At 36.4% G+C, this 21,421-nt stretch overlaps 1 protein-coding gene and 1 pseudogene across 3 annotated transcripts in view; one reads left to right on the forward strand and one right to left on the reverse strand.

Moving 5' to 3' along the window:
• Positions 1-21,421, reverse strand: part of INTS8 (integrator complex subunit 8) — a 68,269-nt gene that overhangs the window by 33,744 nt on the left and 13,104 nt on the right. For all 3 annotated transcript variants that reach the window (XM_069086605.1, XM_069086603.1, XM_069086602.1), the window contains exons 7-13: positions 21,061-21,168; positions 20,105-20,257; positions 14,242-14,342; positions 10,476-10,617; positions 8,803-8,873; positions 7,638-7,813; positions 2,395-2,528 (exon numbers count right to left, since the gene is read on the reverse strand). In XM_069086605.1, the coding sequence (XP_068942706.1) occupies positions 2,395-2,528; positions 7,638-7,813; positions 8,803-8,873; positions 10,476-10,617; positions 14,242-14,342; positions 20,105-20,257; positions 21,061-21,168 (885 nt within the window). The remainder of the gene's footprint in view (positions 1-2,394; positions 2,529-7,637; positions 7,814-8,802; positions 8,874-10,475; positions 10,618-14,241; positions 14,343-20,104; positions 20,258-21,060; positions 21,169-21,421) is intronic.
• Positions 10,664-13,772, forward strand: LOC138160100 (proteasomal ubiquitin receptor ADRM1 pseudogene; annotated as a pseudogene).

Below are 21,421 nucleotides of genomic sequence, written 5' to 3' on the forward strand. Positions count from 1 at the left end.
ACTTGGAGATTATTTAATCACACTTAGTAAATGCTGTATTTTGAATGATGTCATGTTTTGATCTTCTCTATTCTTGGTTTGTCACTGAATAAAATAGAGAGCACCTATGCTGGTATTTTGAACCTGGGAAGTTGCCTTTCCTTGGCATTACATTACACCAAGGTCACACGGCTAGCTTTTTTTTTTTCTTAAGTGTCTGAGGCGGGAACTGAACTCAGGTCCTCCTGACTCCAGGGTCAGAACTCTACTCACTGTGCCACCTAGCCGCCCCTAAAAAGATAATTCTTAACCTCAGGAGAAATAACAGCTTACCAAAGCTTAATTCTAACCAAAATGAAAATATCCTTTATGATGAGCCAAGAGCTGGGATAAAGATTTAGAATTAAAATCAATCCTGGACTTCATTCTAACACCTTCTCAAATCACAAATCCTGTTTACTATATCCCCATAGGTGATTTATCAATCAATCATTCAACTATTGCTGGAAAACATCTGATGGTGAAGAATGTATTACCACAAAGTTAACTCAATTCACTTTTGAATAGCTCTAAATGTTAAGTGGGTCAGGTTAACAAGATGAAGGAAACATATAAGAAAAGCTTTAAAAGGAGCTCCACAAAACTCAGCTATTTTTTCTTTCTGCTGAGTTAATCTAGAGTATATTTAGATATCCTTGTTTGGGATGACTTGAATAGATGACAAAATTGCTTATTTCTCACTCCACTGATATCTTCCTAAATACTCTCCACCATATTGCCCTCACTCTGATTCCTAGATTTGTTCCAATGAATATAGCTGTTAAATACTGTATAATACTACTCAGCTATCTTATCTTCAAAAAAGCTATATTCATCTTATCTTTCCAGAGCCATTGTTCAGCCATGGGTCTCATTCTATCAAGTCTCAGTGATAGCTAGGTCAAACTTGCTTCTTTTCATTAGGATCTCTAGTTTACCTTGCTTGTAATCCATACTATGTACATCTGTGCCTAGATATCTGAGACTAGGGTTTTTATTGTTGGTTCCCTTGAATTTTTCTTCTGTGAATATCTTGGGTGTGTCTACTGTTCCCCCCTCCCTTTTCAATTCAAAGTCTTTTTGATTAGATTTGTAAGACAGCAAACAAATATATTCTTATGAGCCATTTTAAAGGGCCTGTTCATTCCTGGCCATGAGCCTATCATTCCTATATTTTAAGCTACAGTCTAGAAATTCAAGTCCCATTCTGAGACATCATCTTGTAACTTTTGAATCATCTTGTTTACTTTTAAGATGCACTTTTCTCTTCAGAATCTGATGTCAATGGGAAGTAGTGATAAAAAAAAAAAAACACAACCAGCACCCTAAGATCTTTAGTTTCTTGCCCCAAACTTAATAATCTTTAGCAATAACTTCGAGCTTCCTTTCGGGAGTATTATTTGGTCCATGTGAACCACCAGAAGCAGGCAGCATTATCCTGTTGGACAAGAAATTCTCTTATGTCAAGGGCAGAGGTTCACTGTTTCATTTTCTCTCTCCCTCTCTCATTCTTTCTTGCTCTGTCTCCATTATCAATATACTGACAGAAAGGTTCTTAGTACCCTAAGGCAGGAGCCACCAATCCTCACTATACATCTGTTCTTCCTCTGCTCTTACTGATTACTCTCACCTAAAAGTACTAATTTACATTCTCATTCCTTGGATGACTGGAATCTGTTTTTTGTCACAGGATCTTCTCCAAGAAGGATCTCAAACTTTTTTTTAGTTCTAAATACACAATGGCCTTTGTACTCCTCTTTCCTCCACTGTATGTTATCTTTTTCTATTCTCCATTTTCCTGAATCAAACTAAGATTTCATTCTGCCTCTTCAAATATTTTTTCTTCCTGATTTTCACACTAAAGCCCTTCTTACAATTTCCTAAGAAACATTTTACTGTCCCTGATAACCTGGATTGTGTACAGGCATTTCTCATTGTATTTTGAGCATAGAATTATGCAGGTAGCCAGAAACACTGGCAGAGATATATTTAAAACTATTTAGATTTATATTTTATGGAGGGTCGTCTTTTAAAAGTAGATCACCTAAGGGGCGGCCAGGTGGCTCAGCGAGTAAGAGCACTGGCTCCAGTGTTGGGATGACCTGGAGATCGAATCCCGGGCTCAGACACTCAGCACCACACTCAGAAATAACTGGCCCTGTAACCTTGAGCAAGTTACTTAACCCTAATTGCTTAATAAAAAAAAAAATTAAAAAAAAAAATAAAAGTAGATCACCTTAAGAATATGTACAATGGTAAGAATCTCAAAACCAGAAAATGTTATACCAAATAAGTTTCTAAAGAATGCTTAGTGTTTCAAATGAAGTAAAATAGTACTTTCATACCCATTCCTAAGACTGACAGTAAATTCCTTACCTTACTAGATACTGTCCAAAACTGGCGTTCTGAAGTCATGCCATGTAATTCAATTAAAATCTGGCGAATTCTCCAAGGATCTACTGATAATATAAGCTGATGCTCCAACTGCCCAATGTTGACACTTGCTGAAGCTAAAGGAACAAACAGATGACTTAAGAGTTGACTAATCATTTAAGAAGCACATTTTTTAATTAGTTTAGTGTTGTTGTTTTTTTCAAATGAACCTGTGATTTAGCAAGACTGAAATCTCACAAAATGGTCTGAAGTACTGAGAGGTTACAAGTTTTCTTAGGGTCACATTGACAGTCAACTGCAATACTTGAACACAGGTCCTCCTGACTCCAAGGTTTGCTCTATCTAGTAGGCCATGCAACATCTCATTCTAAGAACATATCTTAATAAATATGACAAGGATGACATTTGGAAATTAGGCAGTAAGGCAGAATTCTATCTCAACATTAGGCTAAATGTTGTCTTAACAAACACACAGATTTTATTTATATAAACTTAAATATCTTATACCTAGAAATTTCTGTTTATAGTCCTGATCTCTGAACTATGTCAGTACGGAAAAATAATTCTATACTCTGAATAAGAAATGTTATGTAATCTTACTATCAAAATAATGAATGATTTCACCCGCACTAAAAATATTCAATTCAAACCAAGTCATTAAATGAATGAATGAGTAACATTAAATGAATGCAACATATAGGGTATTACCAGATAAAACTACCTTCCAGGGCAAATACAGGCCCTCACTTCACTGCCTCTTGTGGGACAATGGGTTTTTGAAAGTTATTTCAGTGAAAGATAAGATCTATCAGGTTCTATCATACTGGTAAGGTTTAAGCCTTTAAAGTACATTCCAAGTAAAACGACTACTTTTTGAGGACCAGCTTAGCTAAGTGTAGAGAGACTGATCGTCAGCAGGCTGGCCCCCTTGGAGATGAAGTTTTTGGTCATAACAATCCTAGAAATGACAAAAAAACACAATATGCTTTTTTTTGCACTGATGGAAGTAGAGTGACAAAAGTCCATTTTTTTAGTGTTTACAAACATTAACTTAGGTTTTAGCATTCTAAATATACAATAATCAGCAAATGAGACATACATACTTCTTGAAGAACTGAATCATATTAATCTTGACATTCCAATGGAACCAAAGACAAATAGAAGGTGCACTTAAATGAAAGGTAGGCTTATAGGTTCTCCATAAGAGAGGTAAATAAGGAGTTGGTGGATTTGGTTCTATCATATATCAGAAGGTAAGAAGAAACTTCATTTCATGGGACATGTAGCCATCTCAATTTGCAGCACTTGTGATAAGTATAAAAATAACAGCACCTTATAAATCAACATTGGTTGCAGAGAATGAGGTAGAGAAATTTTAACAACAAGGTAACAGAATTCTCCAAATCAAATCAATATAAACTTCAATACTTGGTGACTACAAAACAAAGTGGACAACAGAGAGGAACATGAAAAAATATGCTAGAAAATATAGGCCAGGATTAACAAATGAGAAGCTTTAAAGGCTTGTAGACCATGCAGAAGATTCATACTTATATAACATGAATATACCAAAAATTTAAATAGAAAGGTCTGATTATTAATGTGAAAGTTAATTGCCAAATCAAGTTTCTCTATAATTAGACCTGTCACAGCAAAAATAAAAATGAATATTATACTAGAACAAAAATGAAAATATAATGAACACATCTGAGGTGACATCTGACCTACCTAAACAAGAATCTTTCTTGATTATCAGCATTTCCCAAAGGAGTTCACTCAATGTAAATCAATCACCACTGCAAGACCTAGAATCATTGATCTTGCTAGCCAAAGAGGAACAGCAGAAAAAGGTAACAGTTGATGTGGAATATACTTATATCACAGCTGGGGATGGCAGAATACAGTTGGTATTTTTTCATAAAATGGTGATGAGGGAAAAACTTTACATAAAGCTACATAAGAGATTTAACTTAGCAAAGCCCCCTTGAAGACATTTAAGGATGAAATTGGACAGAGAATTTTTACAACTAATTCTATTTATCACAAATTACAGTACAGTCTCTCACCTTGCAGTCTTAAATTTGCTGTATGGGGAAGTGGATTCTCAAAGTATGGAAAGAAGAGGAGAAATACCAAAGGCTGGGAAAAAGTCTTTAGACTTTATTTAAAAAAAAAGGTACCAAGAGAAGATCAGTAATTACTAATCTAGTTACTAATCCATATCCCTATTTTCCCATCTCTACAAAACTTTTATGAGACTAGATGTGCTTTGGGATCATTACTAATAAAAATCTGAGAAGGGAGGCTTATAACAGATATCTCTAGTTACATTGTTGATTGAAAGGTATAGAGTTGTGGTTCTCAAACTTCCTGTTCTCAGGACCACTTCACAATACTAAATATTGACTAACCTAAGGACACTAAACAGCTTTTGTTTATATGGGTTACATCTATTGATATTTTACCATATTATAAATTAAAATGGATAAATTTTTTAAAAATATTTATTGGGGGGCAGAGTCAAGATGGCGGAGTAGAAGCAAGATCTCCCCGCTGCTCCAGCTTCCACCTTCCCCAATCCATGTAAAAATGGGACTCTAAAAAAAACTTTGGAGCTGCAGAACCCACAAAATGACACAGAGAAGGTAACCTCCCACTGAGGACAACCCGGCAGGAATTGGCCAGCACAGCACTCTGGGAGCCAAGCCCAGCCCACGGCCAGAGGGACTCCAGATCAGCAGCAGCTGTGGCTGTTTCCAGACTTATCAACACATAGATGCAAAGGACAAAGTCAGAGGTCAGTGCAGTCTGGACTTTGGGACCCAGTAAGTAGGAGTGTGTTGGCTTTTGCCCCCAGGGTGAGAAGCCACTGAAACACTGGCACAGCCAACCAGCACCACATGACAGCTTCAGCTCCTGGCCTGCAGAGTGTAGGGGGACCAAGCACCAGTCTGAGGGGTAATCACTCTTGTTTTAACCTTCTTGGATCTGGATTGCAGTCTAGGGTGGAGGTCCTGGGGTGTGTGTCCAGCTTGCCATAGCCCGTGGAGGTCTCAGAGGGGGCACCCAACTAATACCTCCAGCAGCTGAGAAAACCCTCGCTTTTGGGATGAAAGCTCCCCTGTCTGGTGGCAGAGTCCTACTGTGGCAAAAAGCCCAGGGGTCAAGTGACTGAGGGGTAACATGACCAGGCAAAGGAAACAAAGCAGACAGAAGATTCCAATATCAGACTCCTATTTTGGGGACAAAAAGGAGCAAAGCATGGAACAGGAGGAAGACAGTGAAGTCAGAACTCCTGCACCAAAAGCTTCAAAGGAAGATACAAGCTGGTTACAGGCCATAGAGGACCTTAAGAAGCAGATAAGAGAAGTGGAGGAAAAATTGGGAAGAGAAATGAGAACAATGCAAGAAAATTATGAAATGAGAGTCAACAGCCTGACTGAGGAAAATAATACCTTAAAAAATAGACTAACTCAAATGACAAAAGAGGCTCAAAAAGGCAATGAGGAGAAGAATGCCTTAAAAAGTCGAATTTGCCAGATGGAAAAAGAATCTCAAAAGCTCAATGAGGAGAATCATTGCTTCAGAATTAGATTGGAGCAAATGGAAGCTAATGACTTTATGAGAAATCAAGATGCTATTAAACAGATCCAAACAAATGAAAGAATAGAAGGCAATGTGAAATACCTCATGGGAAAAACCACTGACCTGGAAAATAGATCCAGGAGAGATAATTTAAAAATTATTGGACTACCTGAAAGCCATGATCAAAGTAAGAACCTAGAAATCATACTCCAGGAAGTTCTCAAAGAAAACTGCCCTGATGTTTTAGAACCAGAGGGCAAAATAGAGATTGAAAGAATCCACTGATCACCTCCTGACAAAGATCCCAAAAAGAAAACTCCTAGGAATGTTATACCCAGGTTCTGGAATTCCCAGATTAAGGAGAGAATATTACAAGCAGCCAGGAATAAACAATTTGAATATTGTGGAAACACAATCAGGATAACCCAGGATCTGGCAGCTTTTACACTGAGGGATCAAAGGGCTTGGAATATGATATTCTGGAGGTCAAAGGAGCTGGGATTAAAACCAAGAGTTAAAAAATATTTATCAATTCATTTGAAAAGAATAAATCTATTACATGTAACAAATAATCTTTTTTTAAATCTCTTAAATGTCTGGTTTAAAAGAAGACAACTAGATTCTCATAGCCACTTCTACATTCAATTTGTTGTGATATGGTGTTTTGGTTGAAGTATATAAAGGAAATCTGGTCTCAAAAAGATTATTGGAAAAGGGAAGAATATCTTAATAGAAAATAACATCCCTCTATGTTATTTAAAACATAATGGAGATGAATTACAAAAATATTTTTTGACTGTGAAAATACTTTTGTGTCTATGGTCCCCTTGAAAGGATCTCAGAGACCCCAAATGGTTCACAGGCCACCCTTGGAGAACTGCTGGTATAGAGTATACCAGATCCCTCTGTCTTCATTTGTTGACTTATCTATAAAATGAAGGGCTGGAACAGGGATCAGCATAATATGGCCAGGCCTCTGTCTGGTTTTTGTATGGCCAGAGAGTTAAAACAGAATTCTCCCTACCCCACCCCCCATTTTAAAATACAGTAAAACTTTATTGAAAAACATAACAACCATCCTCAGCTCATGGAGTACAAAACTGGGCAGGAATTTATTAACTCCTAGGACTTTTGAAAGCATTCAGGGGGAGGTTTCTTCTGAAGATATGTCTAGAGTTCTGAAGAAAGGAAATATCGACTTGGGAGTCATTTGCCTAAAAGATAGTAGTGACACTGCCAAGGTTTACAGGCTAAATAGAGGTCACTGGGGAGCCCTGAGAGTAAGGTTTTGGAAGGATGAAAAACTTAGTAAAGGAATGGAGAGGAAACCTTTAAAGAGGCAAAGAGAAATTCAGCATTCTTGCTTTAATTGGTCCTACCAGTCTCTCTATTCAGTAAGTGGTAGCATTAAAGCAACCAGGCCATTCACCCTGCAAATTCTCATTCACAAGGACTTCCTTTCACTCTAGTGACTAAAAATGGCTATTAAAAGGTCAAAAAAAGGAGTAATTTTAAAATCTGATATGTACATCAGTTTAATTAAAATGAAATAAAAGAACTTCACATTATTTTACAATGTAAATTTGAACTGTAAAGGGAAAAAATACTTGAATATATAGCAGCAAGGTTATAAAGCTGACCTGGGATATCATAAAATGAAGTTACAGGTTTGGTGCACAGATTTACTCTAGGTGATCTTTTCCTCATCTGTTCTATAAGTAGCTTCTGTTCATCATCTTTCAACAGTGTAATGAAGAGTTCATGAGAAGAAATCATAAAGACAAACTGAAGATCATCCAATCCCAAACAGAGATTTCTAGATTAGCAAGAAATATTGTGAAATAAAGACGTGAGCGATTTAAATTTATGAAAACATTTTGTTGCTAAGAGATTAAAAAAACCAACAGTTTTGCATCGATGTACAGATTCCAATACTGTACTTGGTTGTTAGACTGGTCACAAAGCTAAAAAGTGAAAGGAAGTGAAAATTTAACAGATTAATTCAGGAAATAAAATATTGTAGAAAAACATATCCAGGTAATATTACAAAATCTAAAGTTATAAAAAATAAAACATAAATACACAAGTTATAAAACAGCCTACCATGACTAAAAAAATGTGGTAAATGAAAGTAATGGAATCTATGCTATAAGAAATGATGATTGATTTAATACAGAGAACCCTGCAAAGACTTACCTGAACTGATGCAAAGTGAAATAAGCAAAATCAAGAAAGCAATATTCAAAATGACTACCACAATGTAAAACAAAATTATTGAAAACAAATGTTGCTAAATTATAAAGCTCAGATGCAAAAAGCAGAGATTAAAAAAGATCCCTCCCCCCCATTCCATTGCAAAGATGGGTAGAAAAGGGGTGTGGAATATTGCATATGATGCTACATTTTTCGACATATTGATCAGCTTTCCAAAATGTTTTTTCTCTTCTTCCTTTTCTTTTCAGAAAAGAATTCTATATAGGGATGGTTCTCCAGGATAGGGGAAATAAGAGATATATGGTAATATTTAAGCAATGTCAGAACAAAAAGCTCAATAAAAATGTTTTTCAAAAAACAAGGGCAATCTAATTTATTATACCTGCTCTTCTGAAAATACTAAGTAAAGCAATTCAATTTAACAAGAAGACCTGAGTTCAAAAACAGCTCAGACACTTACCATTTACTAGCCATGTGACCTTGGGCAAGTCACTTAATCTTAATTGCCCTGCCTTGCCCCCTCCAAAAAAAAAATGAATATAGCACTTACTGTAATGAAAGTTAAAAAAAAAGACAAAATCAAGCACTTACTTTAGAAAAGCAGCCATGTTTTCTTTCAAAGTATCTGATGCTTGTTCCAAGTTTATTGACTTTGAACATACCTAGGGATTTAAATGGTTATAGTTGAAACAAAAATACTATACAGTTATCCCCTTCCACACTGTAGCAATTACGGACTCAGTGCCCCTTTCATCTAGAAAATCTGCATAGATTTGTTGGCTCTCCCTTCATACCAGAGAAGAAGTTGAATTTTTTCTTATATGGGTTGTTTACAGTAGCTTATTGTAAAATTCTGGTATAGTTATGGTATTAAAAGAGAAAATATATTGATATTACACAATACTATACATATATTTTATGCATTTCTGAGTTTCTAAACTTTTTCTCCATTGTCTTCTGGGCTTCATGTGTCTGTAGCTTCTACAGAAGTCCCAAAAAATTCTTCCTTAATTTCTTATGTTGACCCACCATATACTGAAACCATGATGGGGAAAGTCATGATGTGGAAGGGATAACTGTATAATGTCAAAAGGCACTTATCGCTTTCCCCCTTCCCCCAGTACTATAGAAAGGTGCAATGCAGGCAAGTTACATAAGCGAAGTAGTAATAAACACAAAAGCTTCATAATCCGATTATTAAGACAAAATTAATTATATTTTCAACAAAGGAAAGCACTCATACACAGAAAACAATTTGTTCAGAATGGACAACACATAGTTATCTCACTGTTTCAGGAGATAGCAATTAATTAGTTCCCTGAACCCATAGCTACCGCCAAATCAGAATAAATGTTGTTTGGAGAACTGCCCAACTAAGATAAATAGCTCCCTTAGACAGCAATATCCATTTGGTGGAGAAGGGTGACAAGAGGCTATCAGAGTTTAATGAAAATATTCATTAAAATATACCCAATTTGTTTTGCTCTCAAACTATTAACCAAACAAGTATTATGATCTTGGTTTATTTTTCCACATAGATTTCTCAATTGGGAAAGGAATGTGTTAACCAACTGATACAAATACCTCACCTACTTGGAATTAATTTACTTTGCATCAACTGAGATAATAAGCTTTAACAAAATGCTTGTATTGGTTTTTTAACAATCATAACAACTCAGAATTATGCTACTGTGCTAGAACAAACAACCCCCCCCAAAAAACCCTTTTCTTCCATATATGAGACATTAAGAGTTCTAAATGATAAATTTTCTAATTTTCAAGATGACTATAAAATTAGCATTAAATATCTCAGCATTTTAAAGTAGGAATTATAAACCAATGTTTAAACATTTTATTCCACACCTTTTTGGATATTAAGGTAACAGTACACATGTACAAATTTTAAGTTTCTTTGAAAAGCATAAGATACAATGATGAAGTATATATATAATACTAATGATGAAGTATTAGTTACTGTGTACTGCACATTTCTATGAAAATAAAAAAGAAATTACCATGATTTGTATGTGTACATATGCTTTTATGCAGTCCTAGGAATAATCTGGAGAAAATACTATGATTTAAATACTATTCGGTAAGCCATATAAGATAATTATATGTACTTGTATAAATGAACAAAAAATTAGAAAGCTTATTGCCAAACTTTTAAAAGCTGGACATAAGCTTTAAATTAAAGAAATGGAAAATCTGAATTCTTAAAAAAAAGTTTAAAAGTACAATTCAACAGAGAAAGAAAATCTTACCTCAAGAAGGAAGTCTATTTTCTCTTTGTTAGGTTGAAGAAATAGCTGGTTAAATTGAACACTAATTGTTCTGCCTTCAAGTATATCACGTACTGTGTTACAGGCAGAAACTTTGAAACAGATTTCATCTAGAGCATCATTTCTGTAAAACACAAAACGAAAACTCCCTTAAACTACATAATTATGAATCGAAAAGCTTATTACAAAAAACAAAAAATATTACTCATTTATTCTTAAACAGCTGTCACAACATCCTTTCCTAGATCTTTACTATACTTTATAGTAATAATAGGGAAAGCCCTAGCCCAATCTAATTAGCGTGAAAACCAAGGCTGGAAGCCTGAGGAAAAAACAGGTTAGCTCCCACTGTGACAAGAAGGCTGTGTGATTGACTCACTTAACCAATGGAGGGATTGAGATCCCATACTTGTAACTGTCAATAACCCACATACACAAAGGGCTCTGAACAATACAGAAGAAAATTCCAGAGAATGAATAAAGAAAGCATTTATTAAGTGCTTACTATGTGCAAAACACTATGCTAAGTGTCAGAGATTCAAACAGAAAAGTACATCAGTCTGTGCTCTCAAAGAGTTCTCATTGTCCTGGGAAAAACAACATATATATGGAAGGTGTCAGATGGAAAAGTACCATGAAGCTTAGAGTGCAGCCACAAAAAAAGATGTATCTTCTTTAATATCATTTTCACTGATAAAATTCTATCAGTTTCTGATACTGAATTATAATATTGGTGCAAAGTGCCAAAAAACTTTCCATTTTGGTTCTTCAGTTTAACTGTAGCTGAAGAAGCAACAGTTACTTCTGGATATTTCTCAGTTTCTCAGGATGACGGCTGAGGATACTGGGCTAGAAGCAATGCTATTGCCCAGGGTCCTGGAGTTGTCTCCATCGGTGCTTGTGGGAAGTTGATGGTCAAGGCAGTGGTGGTGGTTGCACTTGCTGCCTCCCTTCTCTCCCTCAGTGCTGAGCTGTGTCTGCTAGGCTAGCCTGCCTGCCTGGACCCTAGATAATGGCTCTGAGGATTGGGCTGGAAGCAAGACTGGCGGCCTGGGGGAACCTGTTACTCTAAGAACTGTTGTGCCTCTGCTTGGTGCTGGCAGCTGGCCAGGAAGAGTCCCTTCTCCACCATGATTTACAATGAATTACAAAAATCACAAATCAGAAAGGACAAGGATGGAACTTCAAACTTGTGCTACTAAACCAAGCAAAGTACTAGTTTTACCAATATAAGTTCCCACACTGCCTTCAATAGTCTTGACTCTATACAGAATGCAGTCATACAGAATATTTTCTTTTTTGTTTTTTTTTCTTTTTCATGGTTTCTCCCATTCATTATAATTCTTCTGTGCAACATGACTAATGTGAAAATGTGTTTGAATGTATGTGCAGAGCCTATATCAGACTGCATGCAATCTGGGGGAGAAAGGAGGAGAAAATATAAAACTTATGGAAGTGAATGTTGAAAACTAAAAATAAATACATTAATAAACTGGAAAAAAAAACCAAACCAGTCTGACTCTATGGAAAACAGTAAGTAATGACCAGGGGCCGTTTCAGAAGAGTTCCCAATGCTCTTCCTACTAGACATGCTTTGTCTGAAGTTGTGCTTGTACTCCTTCAGAAAGCCTTCCTGCTTCAATAACTGGTACCTGGCAGTGGAGTCTGAGACAGAGACTGCTTTGAAGGCCAAACAAGAGGAAGGAGATGCCAGAGGCAGGGAGGACAGTTAAGAGTCTAGAGAAGTTGAGGAAAGAGGAAGTAAGAGCCTGAACTCTTGACTGTGGTGATTAGAGCCAAAAGGAGATGCAAGTAACAACTCTGGTAGAGGAGTTGATAAGCCTGAGCAAATGAGTTTGTTTTTCCCAAGTATCTTGTGAAAACATCATGTGAGGCTTTAGCCCAGGTCCACACCCCAGGCCTCAGAATGACTTCATTCAGGTGCTTTGTTTCCAAGCCTAGTCCCAGGCTCCTGGGGCTCATCCAGCAAATACTTGGTGGAGTTTCAGGCAGGAAAAATGTCATTGAAAGGAACTACAGTTACCCCAGATAAATGGAAAGGGCTTGTATACATTCAACAAACTGATAATTCCCTCATTCATTTCTGTTGGAAGGATAGGACTTCTGGGAATGTAGAAGATGACTTAATTATTTTTCCTGATGACTGTGAATTTATGCGAGTACCTCAGTGCACTACTGGTAGAGTATATGTACTGAAGTTTAAGGCAGGATCAAAGTGACTCTTCTTTTGGATGCAGGAGCCTAAGACTGAGAAAGATGAAGAACACTGCAGGAAAGTAAATGAATATTTGAATAATCCACCTATGCCAGGAGCTCTGGGTGCGAGTGGAAGTGGAGGCCATGAACTTTCAGCACTTGGAGGTGAAAGTGCATTGCAGAGCCTTTTGGGTAACATGAGTCATAACCAGCTCATGCAACTTATTGGACCGACTGGCTTGGGAGGACTTGGGGGGCTTGGTGCAGTGGTCTCTAGCTTACTAGGGAGTGGAGGCCTCCAACGAGCAGCTCTTCATCAAGCTCCCAGAGCCAGTCAGCTTCTGTAACCCCATCTTCCACCTCTTCTTCCGCTTGTGCTACACCAGCACCCGGTGCTCAAGCAATTGCCTCTGCAACTAGTCCAAGCCCTGCACTGAGCTCAGGTAATGGAACCAGCACAGCAACAAGCCCAACCCAGCCCATTCAAATGAGTGACCTTCAGAACATTTTAGCTACTATGAATGTGCCATCTGGGGCAGGAGACAGACAGCAAGTTGACTTTGCCAGTGTACTAATTTCAGAGATCATGGCTCCTATTTTGGCCAATGCTGAAGTCCAAGAGCACTTCCTGCCTTATCTTCCCTCTGGAGAATCTCTTCCACAGACTGCAGAAGAGATTCAGAACACACTGACCTCTCCTCAGTTTCAGCAGGCATTAAGTATGTTCAGTGCTGCCTTAGCCTCAGGACAGTTTGGCCCACTTATGAGTCAGTTTGGTTTACCAACTGAAGCTGTAGATGTGGCAAATAAGGGTGATGTCGAAGCATTTGCCAAAGCCATGCAGAACAATGCCAAGTCAGACCAAAAGGAAGGAGATGCAAAGGACAAGAAAGACAAAGAGGAAGATATGAGTTTAGATTAAATTATTTACTGTCTTTTTAAGATATTGGAAATTCTTAGTAATTAAGTGACTGCAGTAGGGTCACTAGTTTATTGCCTACACTCATGCCTACATTCAGCCTACAAAATAAAGGACTTTTCTTTAAAAAAAAAAAAAAGAAAGCATCATGTGAATGCTAGCTTACCCTTAGCCAGTAGGAGAAAGGAAGTGTCACAAATATGTCCTATTCATAGTAGATGCAAAAAACCAGACAGATAATGAACCTTTGTTCATCTCATAGCAAACATGGTCCCTTATCATAGGAAAATTCGTAACAGGAACAAGCGACATTCACACCATACTTCAAATGCAATATCCCAATTGATCCCAACACCAACTCAATGAGGCAGATACTAAAAATATTGTTACCATTTTACAGATTAGAAAACTGAGGTTCAAAAAGTTGAAATGCTTGCTCACCATATAGAAGTGGGATTCGAATTTGAGTCTCTTCCAAATCCAAGGACATACCAACAATACTCAGTATAATGTGATGAAATCTGAGTGGTTTTTTTTTTCTATAGCTGAAAATGTACTCCCACTTTTATCCAAATTAAAATACAAGTTTAAAACTTCAAGTTAAAAACTTACCCTTGCTGAGCTTTCTGGTAAAGTTCTCTTAGCACCGACTGCCTGAATTGAACAGGTAAACTCAGGGTTAGATTATCTTCAAGGAATATATTTATCACCTCCTAGAACAGATTCATAGCACTGTATCAATTTCAAAATTCACAAAAGAATTTCTCTACTGAAATCATTTCTTTTTCAAAAATGTACATGTAGTTGTGCAAAAACAAGTGGAACTAAGGTACCAGGCTGCCAAAACTTCTCTACTCGTAAGATTTAAAAGGGGAACTTCCCCTCTCCCACCCCACCTCCTGAAGATGACCAGCAAAATCCTGAAGAAAAATAAATAATAATCAAAGGCCATATAAGTAAAAGTAGTGATTTTTGGGAAGGCCACTTGAGATTCTCTCCATTACCAAATGAAGAACAGAGAACAAACTTTGTTTTAATAAATACAACAAATATCATGAAGAAACAGGTTTGTCCTAGTGTAAATTTGACTTCTATGTCCATATAACTTGATAATTAAAACAGAAAACTAAAATGGTTCTAGCTTAGTTAAATAGGGTACTGCTGTTTCTTACATATTCCTAGCAGAGAAATTCTAGATCTACCAAACCAGCTGGCTGAATTTGCATTTGTCACTAAGTATAGGCCAGAGAAATTCTCTTTGTTAGGATTAGGTGTTTTGCAGTGCATAAAATCCTATTTGCCTTAAGGATTAGAAGTCAAAATTGGATATCTTTATAGCTTTCTTCCAGATACTATACGCAAGCTAATTAATTTGAAAATTGAGGGTTTTTTAAAACCTGGACTTAATGAAAATCTTTGCTGATATTTTGGATTTTTAAAAAGTCATGTTTTTCGTGATATCATCAGTAATGTTAACACCTATTGAATTTTAAAATGTGCTGGGTTTTTTGTTTGTTATTTTTTACTTTCTTGTCTGGTGCAAAACATCTATAAGAAAACAATTTAAATGTAAATCAACTAATTGTAATGAGTTCTACTCACTGTTATGTGTGAACACTCTGAAATAAACTTAACTTTCTCACCTGGTCTAAAATAAATAAATACAACAAATAATTGAAAACACACTTCAGTTGTATTAGCCAATCAAAGAAGATTGACTGGGTCAGAGAAAAGAGAAAAATAAGAGGGACTAGACAGAGAGCCTGAAGAAAACAGATCAGGAGACAGTAATATACATTAAAGAGACAGATATGTAAACTTACATGAAGTTAAATTTACTCATAACCTCAAAGAATAACTAAAAAAATGTTAAATGCCACTGTTTCAGCAACTATGAGCACAAATGAGACAGACTTCTGGTAGTTCCCTCATGGAATTATCTTTGAAGGTCACAAAAGAGAGTTTATTAGGGATTTTCTGGTCTAACTCTTCCATACATTTTAGAGATGAGGCTCAGGGTAATTACTCAAGGTCACACAACCAGGACTATAACCCAGGTATTCATATTCTCAGGTCAGTGATCAACTGTTCACAATATGCCATGGACAGTATGAAATTAAAATTATATCTAGAGTATAAATGAGAAATTAAGAAATATCAAGCACCTAGCATGCAAGACAATTTAAGGAGGAAAAAGAATATTAAAACCTTGGGATCAGGAAATATTTCTTATAGGAGACAGAACATAAGAACCCTAAAGGAATTTAGAGATGGGAGTGAAAAAGGTATTAGGAGATAAAACAGACTACAAAGCAGAGAAATGCAAAACAGAATATTGGGTTTGGAGGAACATCAAGTAGACCAGTTTGAATGTTAAAAAAAAAAAACTCAGCTCGGGTACCATAAAGCAAGACCTTTCCTAACTTTCCTAACCTCCCCATTTCTTAGTACTCTTGTGTTCCTGAAATTACTTTGTAAATAATTTGTGTTAACTGCTGGTGTAAATGTTACATTCCCTCAGAAAAAATAAGAAATTTCTTAAGAGCAAAAGTTGTTTCATTTCTGTTTCTGTGTACCTTTAATAAATCTTTTTAACTGAACACAGAATATATGAATATGTGATACATAAGCCTAAAAAGATAGTTGCAACAAGATTACAAAGGACTTTAAAAATGCAAGTGGAGGAGTTTGATTTTAATGCTAAAGGCAACTGAGTAAGCACTTGCTATGGAGATACAAAGATAAAATTAAATAGGTCCTGGCCTCAAGAAGTTTATGGGTTATATACACAAAATATATACAATGTAAACTTGGGGTGGGAGGAGAGACTAGTACTAATACCCTAGGGGTACCAGGAAAGGCTTTGATGTACAAGATGACATTTCAGCTGGGCTTTGAAAGAAACTAAAAACTGTAAGATGCTATTGTCCTGGAGCAGCCAGGTGGTGCAGTGAGTAAGAGCACCGGCCCCAGAGTCAGGATGACCTGGGATTGAACCTGGGCTCAGATACTTAGCACCACACTGAGAAATAACTGGTCATATAACCTTGAGCAAGTTACTTAACCCCGATTGCTTTAAAAAAAAAAAAGATACTATTGTCTTGGGAAGGAGGGAGGGAGAGAAAATTTAGAACTCAAAATCTTATGGAAGTGAATGTTGAAAAATAAAAAATTAATTAAAAAAAGAAAGAAATGTATTAACAACAACAACAAAAAGAATTGTAATAAGCTGAGATAACAAGAAAAGATATTCCAAGAACAAGGGACAGTCAATGCAACAGACAGAGGGGCAGACCTATGTTTTATGAAGAACATTTTGGCAGCTATACATCAAAAATAAATTGGAGAGGTAAGAGAATAGCCACAGGCAACTGAGATAAGATAGGTACAATATACTCTAGACAAGAGGTAATGAGGGTCTGCACTATAGTACTGGCCTTCTAAGTGAAAGGTAGAAAAGATGTAGTGGTAGTTTCATCCAGTTCCTCCTTTGATGGAGATATTCAAGCAGACACTAGATGACCACTCATTGGTTATATGGTAACAAAGACGCTTCCTGTGGCATCAGTTAGATTAACTGGTCACTGAAGTTGCTTTTAACACTACAATTCAGTGACTAGCCAATTAATCACATAAGGAGAGTAGGAAGAGCTGTCAAAGATGACTTTAAGAATGTGAACCTGAGGGGTGGCTAGGTGGCACAGTGAATAGAGCACCAGCCCTGGAGTCAGGAGGACCTGAGTTCAAATCCTACCTCAGACACTTAACACAAAACTAGCCATGTGACCTTGGGCAAGTCACTTAACCCCAATTGCTCTGCCTTCCCCCTCCAAAAAGCAAAAAAAAAAAAAAAAAAAGAATGTGAACCTAGGGGAATGGAAGGATAGTGGCACTCAACCAAAATAGAAGAAGTTATAGATAAGAAAAACTCTGCAAATGAAATCAGTTTGTACCTATAATACTATAGCACAAATCAGTCCACAGTCCCTGGATTTGAAAAACTAGAAAACTTGACCTATGTAAAAACAATATTGAGGGGGCGGCCAGGTAGCACAGTGAGTAGGAGCACCGGCTCCAGTGTTGAGAAGACCTGGAGATTGAATCCCGGGCTCAGACACTTAGCACCTACCCAGAAACACCCGGCCGTGTAACCTTGAGCAAGTTACTTAACCCCAATTGCGTAGGGGCGGCCAGGTGGCTCAGCGAGTAAGAGCACCAGCTCCAGTGTTGGGGATGACCTGGAGATCAAATCCCGGGCTCAGACACTCAGCACCACACCCAGAAATAACTGGCCTTGTAACCTTGAGCAAGTTACCTAACCCCGATTGCTTAAAAAAAAAAAAAACAATATTGAGGGTTATAATTTCCATTTGAAGTTATCAATTAGAATATTTGATCAAGTATGATAGCTTTTACTTGCTGATTAAAAAAATGTGGTTGATCTGAGAGCCTCAAAACTATTTATGTTATTTCCTTTCCCAGTTAGGGCTGAAGTGTTTATTGGAGTAAAACTCATAGTACTAAGTATTCTTCTAAAACAGTCAATGCAATTCAGTGAATGAGAAAATAACATACTAGTCATTTCTTTCTTCTTCTTTTTCTTAATTTGCCTTTTTGGGAGGGTAATTGGAGTTAAGTAACTTGCCCAAGGTTACACAGCTAGGTTTTTTGGTGTGGGTGTTAACTGTCTGAGGCCAGAACCAAACTCGGGTCCTCCTGACTCTGGGGCCGGCACTTCACTCACTGCACCACCTAGCTGCCCCAATACTAAGTCATTTCTTGACCTCCACCCAGCAGGTCTCTTTCCCCTGAAGGGAAGGGGAAAGGGTAAGGGCTGAAGCAAAGAGAATCCCAAGAAACACTTATCAGCAGGATAAGTTGTAAGATCGTATTGTTCTTTTCTTTATATACCCCAGCACTTATCCTGGTCCCTGGCAAGCACTTAGTAAATGTTTGCTGAATGACTCAGGCCACCAGGAATAAGAGACTATCCCAGCACTGAATGAAATCGAAATCATACAGCAATAATTTTACTCCCAATAATCACTCCCAAGCTATGAGTCCTCTTCTTCTGAACAAGGATGTCAACCATTAAGCAGCACTTGTCAAAAAACCATTTACATGACCCCTGCAGAACAGCTTTGTGTGCACTAACTAGTTTGCATGAGATAAGTCCCCTCTTAAAGTTCAAGAAACATCTGCTAAGTACTTGCTGTATGTGAGGCACTGTAACTCTTTAACCTTTAAAGAAAGATGAAAGCCAAGTAACTCATACTGGGTTGTATCTAGAGTTAAAATGTTTACTTTCATAGCAGCAACAAACATATTATTAGTGTCTTTCTCCTGGAAATCTTCTTCATGGCAAATGTTATTTGATCATATCCAATTTAAACCTTACTTACCCATGTTATTCATTGTCTCATATGCATAATGTCATCACTCAAATTGAAGTTACTTGAGGACAAGCTCTGTCTTACACTTCTACCTTCTACAATATCTAGACAGCACTTTGCATACAGCAGAAATGTAATAATTGTAGAACCACATTAAGTTCTTACTGTTTTACACTTAGAGAAAATTAGGGTTTTTTTCTATCACTATGCCATTTATATTCTTTTCTATATATCAGAAGTAACATAAAAAAAAACCTTAGCAGATAAGTAGCTAAAAATCTACTTACCTGTATTTATAGTCATTTGTACCTCTAAGTAATCAATAACAGAAAACAATTCTCTTTTTAGAAAATTAGTAGAGAGGGAAGGATGAAAAAAGGAGGTTTTAAAGTCTCATTTGGGGGCATGAAAATAACACAACAAGTATATCATTTGATTTGAGAAGTGCTATATAATATTAGTTTTCTGATTTCTATTCTGGTCTCAAAAATATACAGGCATATAGGAAAATGTTTTTTAGTAAAGGAAGAACCATTGAAAATTTTATTGTGCCAGTGGCTTTCTTTATAAAATCCAATCTAAGGAAAAAATATCATAGAGACTAAGTTAAGACTTTTGGGAGATGAAAGGAGTAAAACAATGGACAATTCAGTAAAAATCTAGATGGGACTAAGGAGAATAGCACAGCAGCAGTACAATGTTTAGTAGAATTGCTTTTCTCCCTTTTCTACTTTTCTAAGTATATACAATAGTTAACAGGAGTGAGCTGTAATATCCTACTTTGACAATATATACTATCATCTAACACGATATATTCCAGCATGAAACTATAAAATGCAAAAATACAGATTATGAAAAATATCAGACCAGTTTAAATATAAACCACACAATCCTCCCACACTCTACCCTGCCAATATCTGACAGGCATGGGCTATCCACCTTTTCAATTATGAAGGCCAGATATTCTGAATCCTTCCTTAGAATGCAGGCTATATAAATCAATCTTTTAACACAGATTAGTTTCAAGAAATAATGAAGTCAACCTCCCTCTCCAAATCTAAGGTAATCCTACCACATCTTACCTGATAGTTACCTGATCTCATACAGATATGAATTTGACTATATGGAGTTGATTGTTGTGATGTAGTTTCAGAAGGTGCAAGAACATCACAAGCCTGACAATAGCCAGCTAACCGCTTCTCATCTATGGAGCAATGAAGAGATAATGAGCCTATCTGTAAAATAAGAAGGCATTTTCAGTTAGCCATCAATATATCATTCAAAACAAATCCTAGACATTGAATTTTAACAGAACAATTGGCAATAATGAAAAAAACAATTACCATAGAAAATATAAATAACAAAAACCATTCTTGGGACTTTGAATTTTCAGTCTGAGAATATAAATTCTACCTTCCAAGAAGGTCTGACAGTTTAAGTTTATTTAGACAGCCTAAGTTTAGTTAATACCAAATGAGTATTTGAAAGAACAAATCAAGAAACTGGAGAACATTAAAAATCAAAGTGTGGGTGAATAATCAGCCAGAGATTTAAAAACAAGAAAGAACACAAAAATTTTTCTTGGGGGAATGCTCTAAGTAGGAGAACAAAGAAAGATCTACCAAGAATTATTATAAATAGAACAATGCATTTTGAAAAAAATTAAAATATTCCAACAGCTATTTCAAATGCTAGGCAGATTAGGAATTTAAATGATTCTCTAGGTAACTGTGAAACATTAAGGTTCAAAAAGAGTTCAGGTTTAAGAACATTCAAATTATATGAATGTGTCTAAGGAGGAATGAATAGAATAAAGAGTTGTTACTTAAACATCCAATAAACTCAAGTGTCAAAATAAGAAGTAAGATTCAAAAGCCTGGTTGACCAATTTTTTTAAAAATGATTAAAATTTAATTTTGCATGTCTGCAATACAATTCAAGACTACAGATTATGAAAAAAAAACATACTGGCTGGAATATAAATGATTCACCTCCCACACTCACCCATCCACCCCTCCAAACTGGCTGGCATGTTTACCTTTGAAATCAGTTCTTTGGTCCTGAAAAATTTTTCCCTTGCATTTTCATAGATAGCTGAATTTGTAGAACCTTGTTGGAAGTAAACTGTACCCAAATCGTAACACACCTGAGATATGGAATATATATAATAATATTAATTTTTCAAGCATAATCAGTAAAATGCATTTTGTGTTTCTTTAAATTACATACATAAAGAACATGACAAATTAATTTCCATAAGAAATTAGTGGTTAAAGTAAAATACTTAAAAGTTCATCAGTATGGAAACTCCTATCTACTTGCATCTTAAAGAATTACTTGAGTCTCAGAAAGGTTAAATGATTTGTCCTAGGTAACAAGACCTGGCTCTCTCCAGGTTC

This window comes from Petaurus breviceps, unplaced genomic scaffold, assembly GCF_028583685.1.
Source record: "Petaurus breviceps papuanus isolate PSGF00001 unplaced genomic scaffold, PetGlider_PUasm1.0 179, whole genome shotgun sequence".
Taxonomy (NCBI): Eukaryota; Metazoa; Chordata; class Mammalia; order Diprotodontia; family Petauridae; genus Petaurus; species Petaurus breviceps.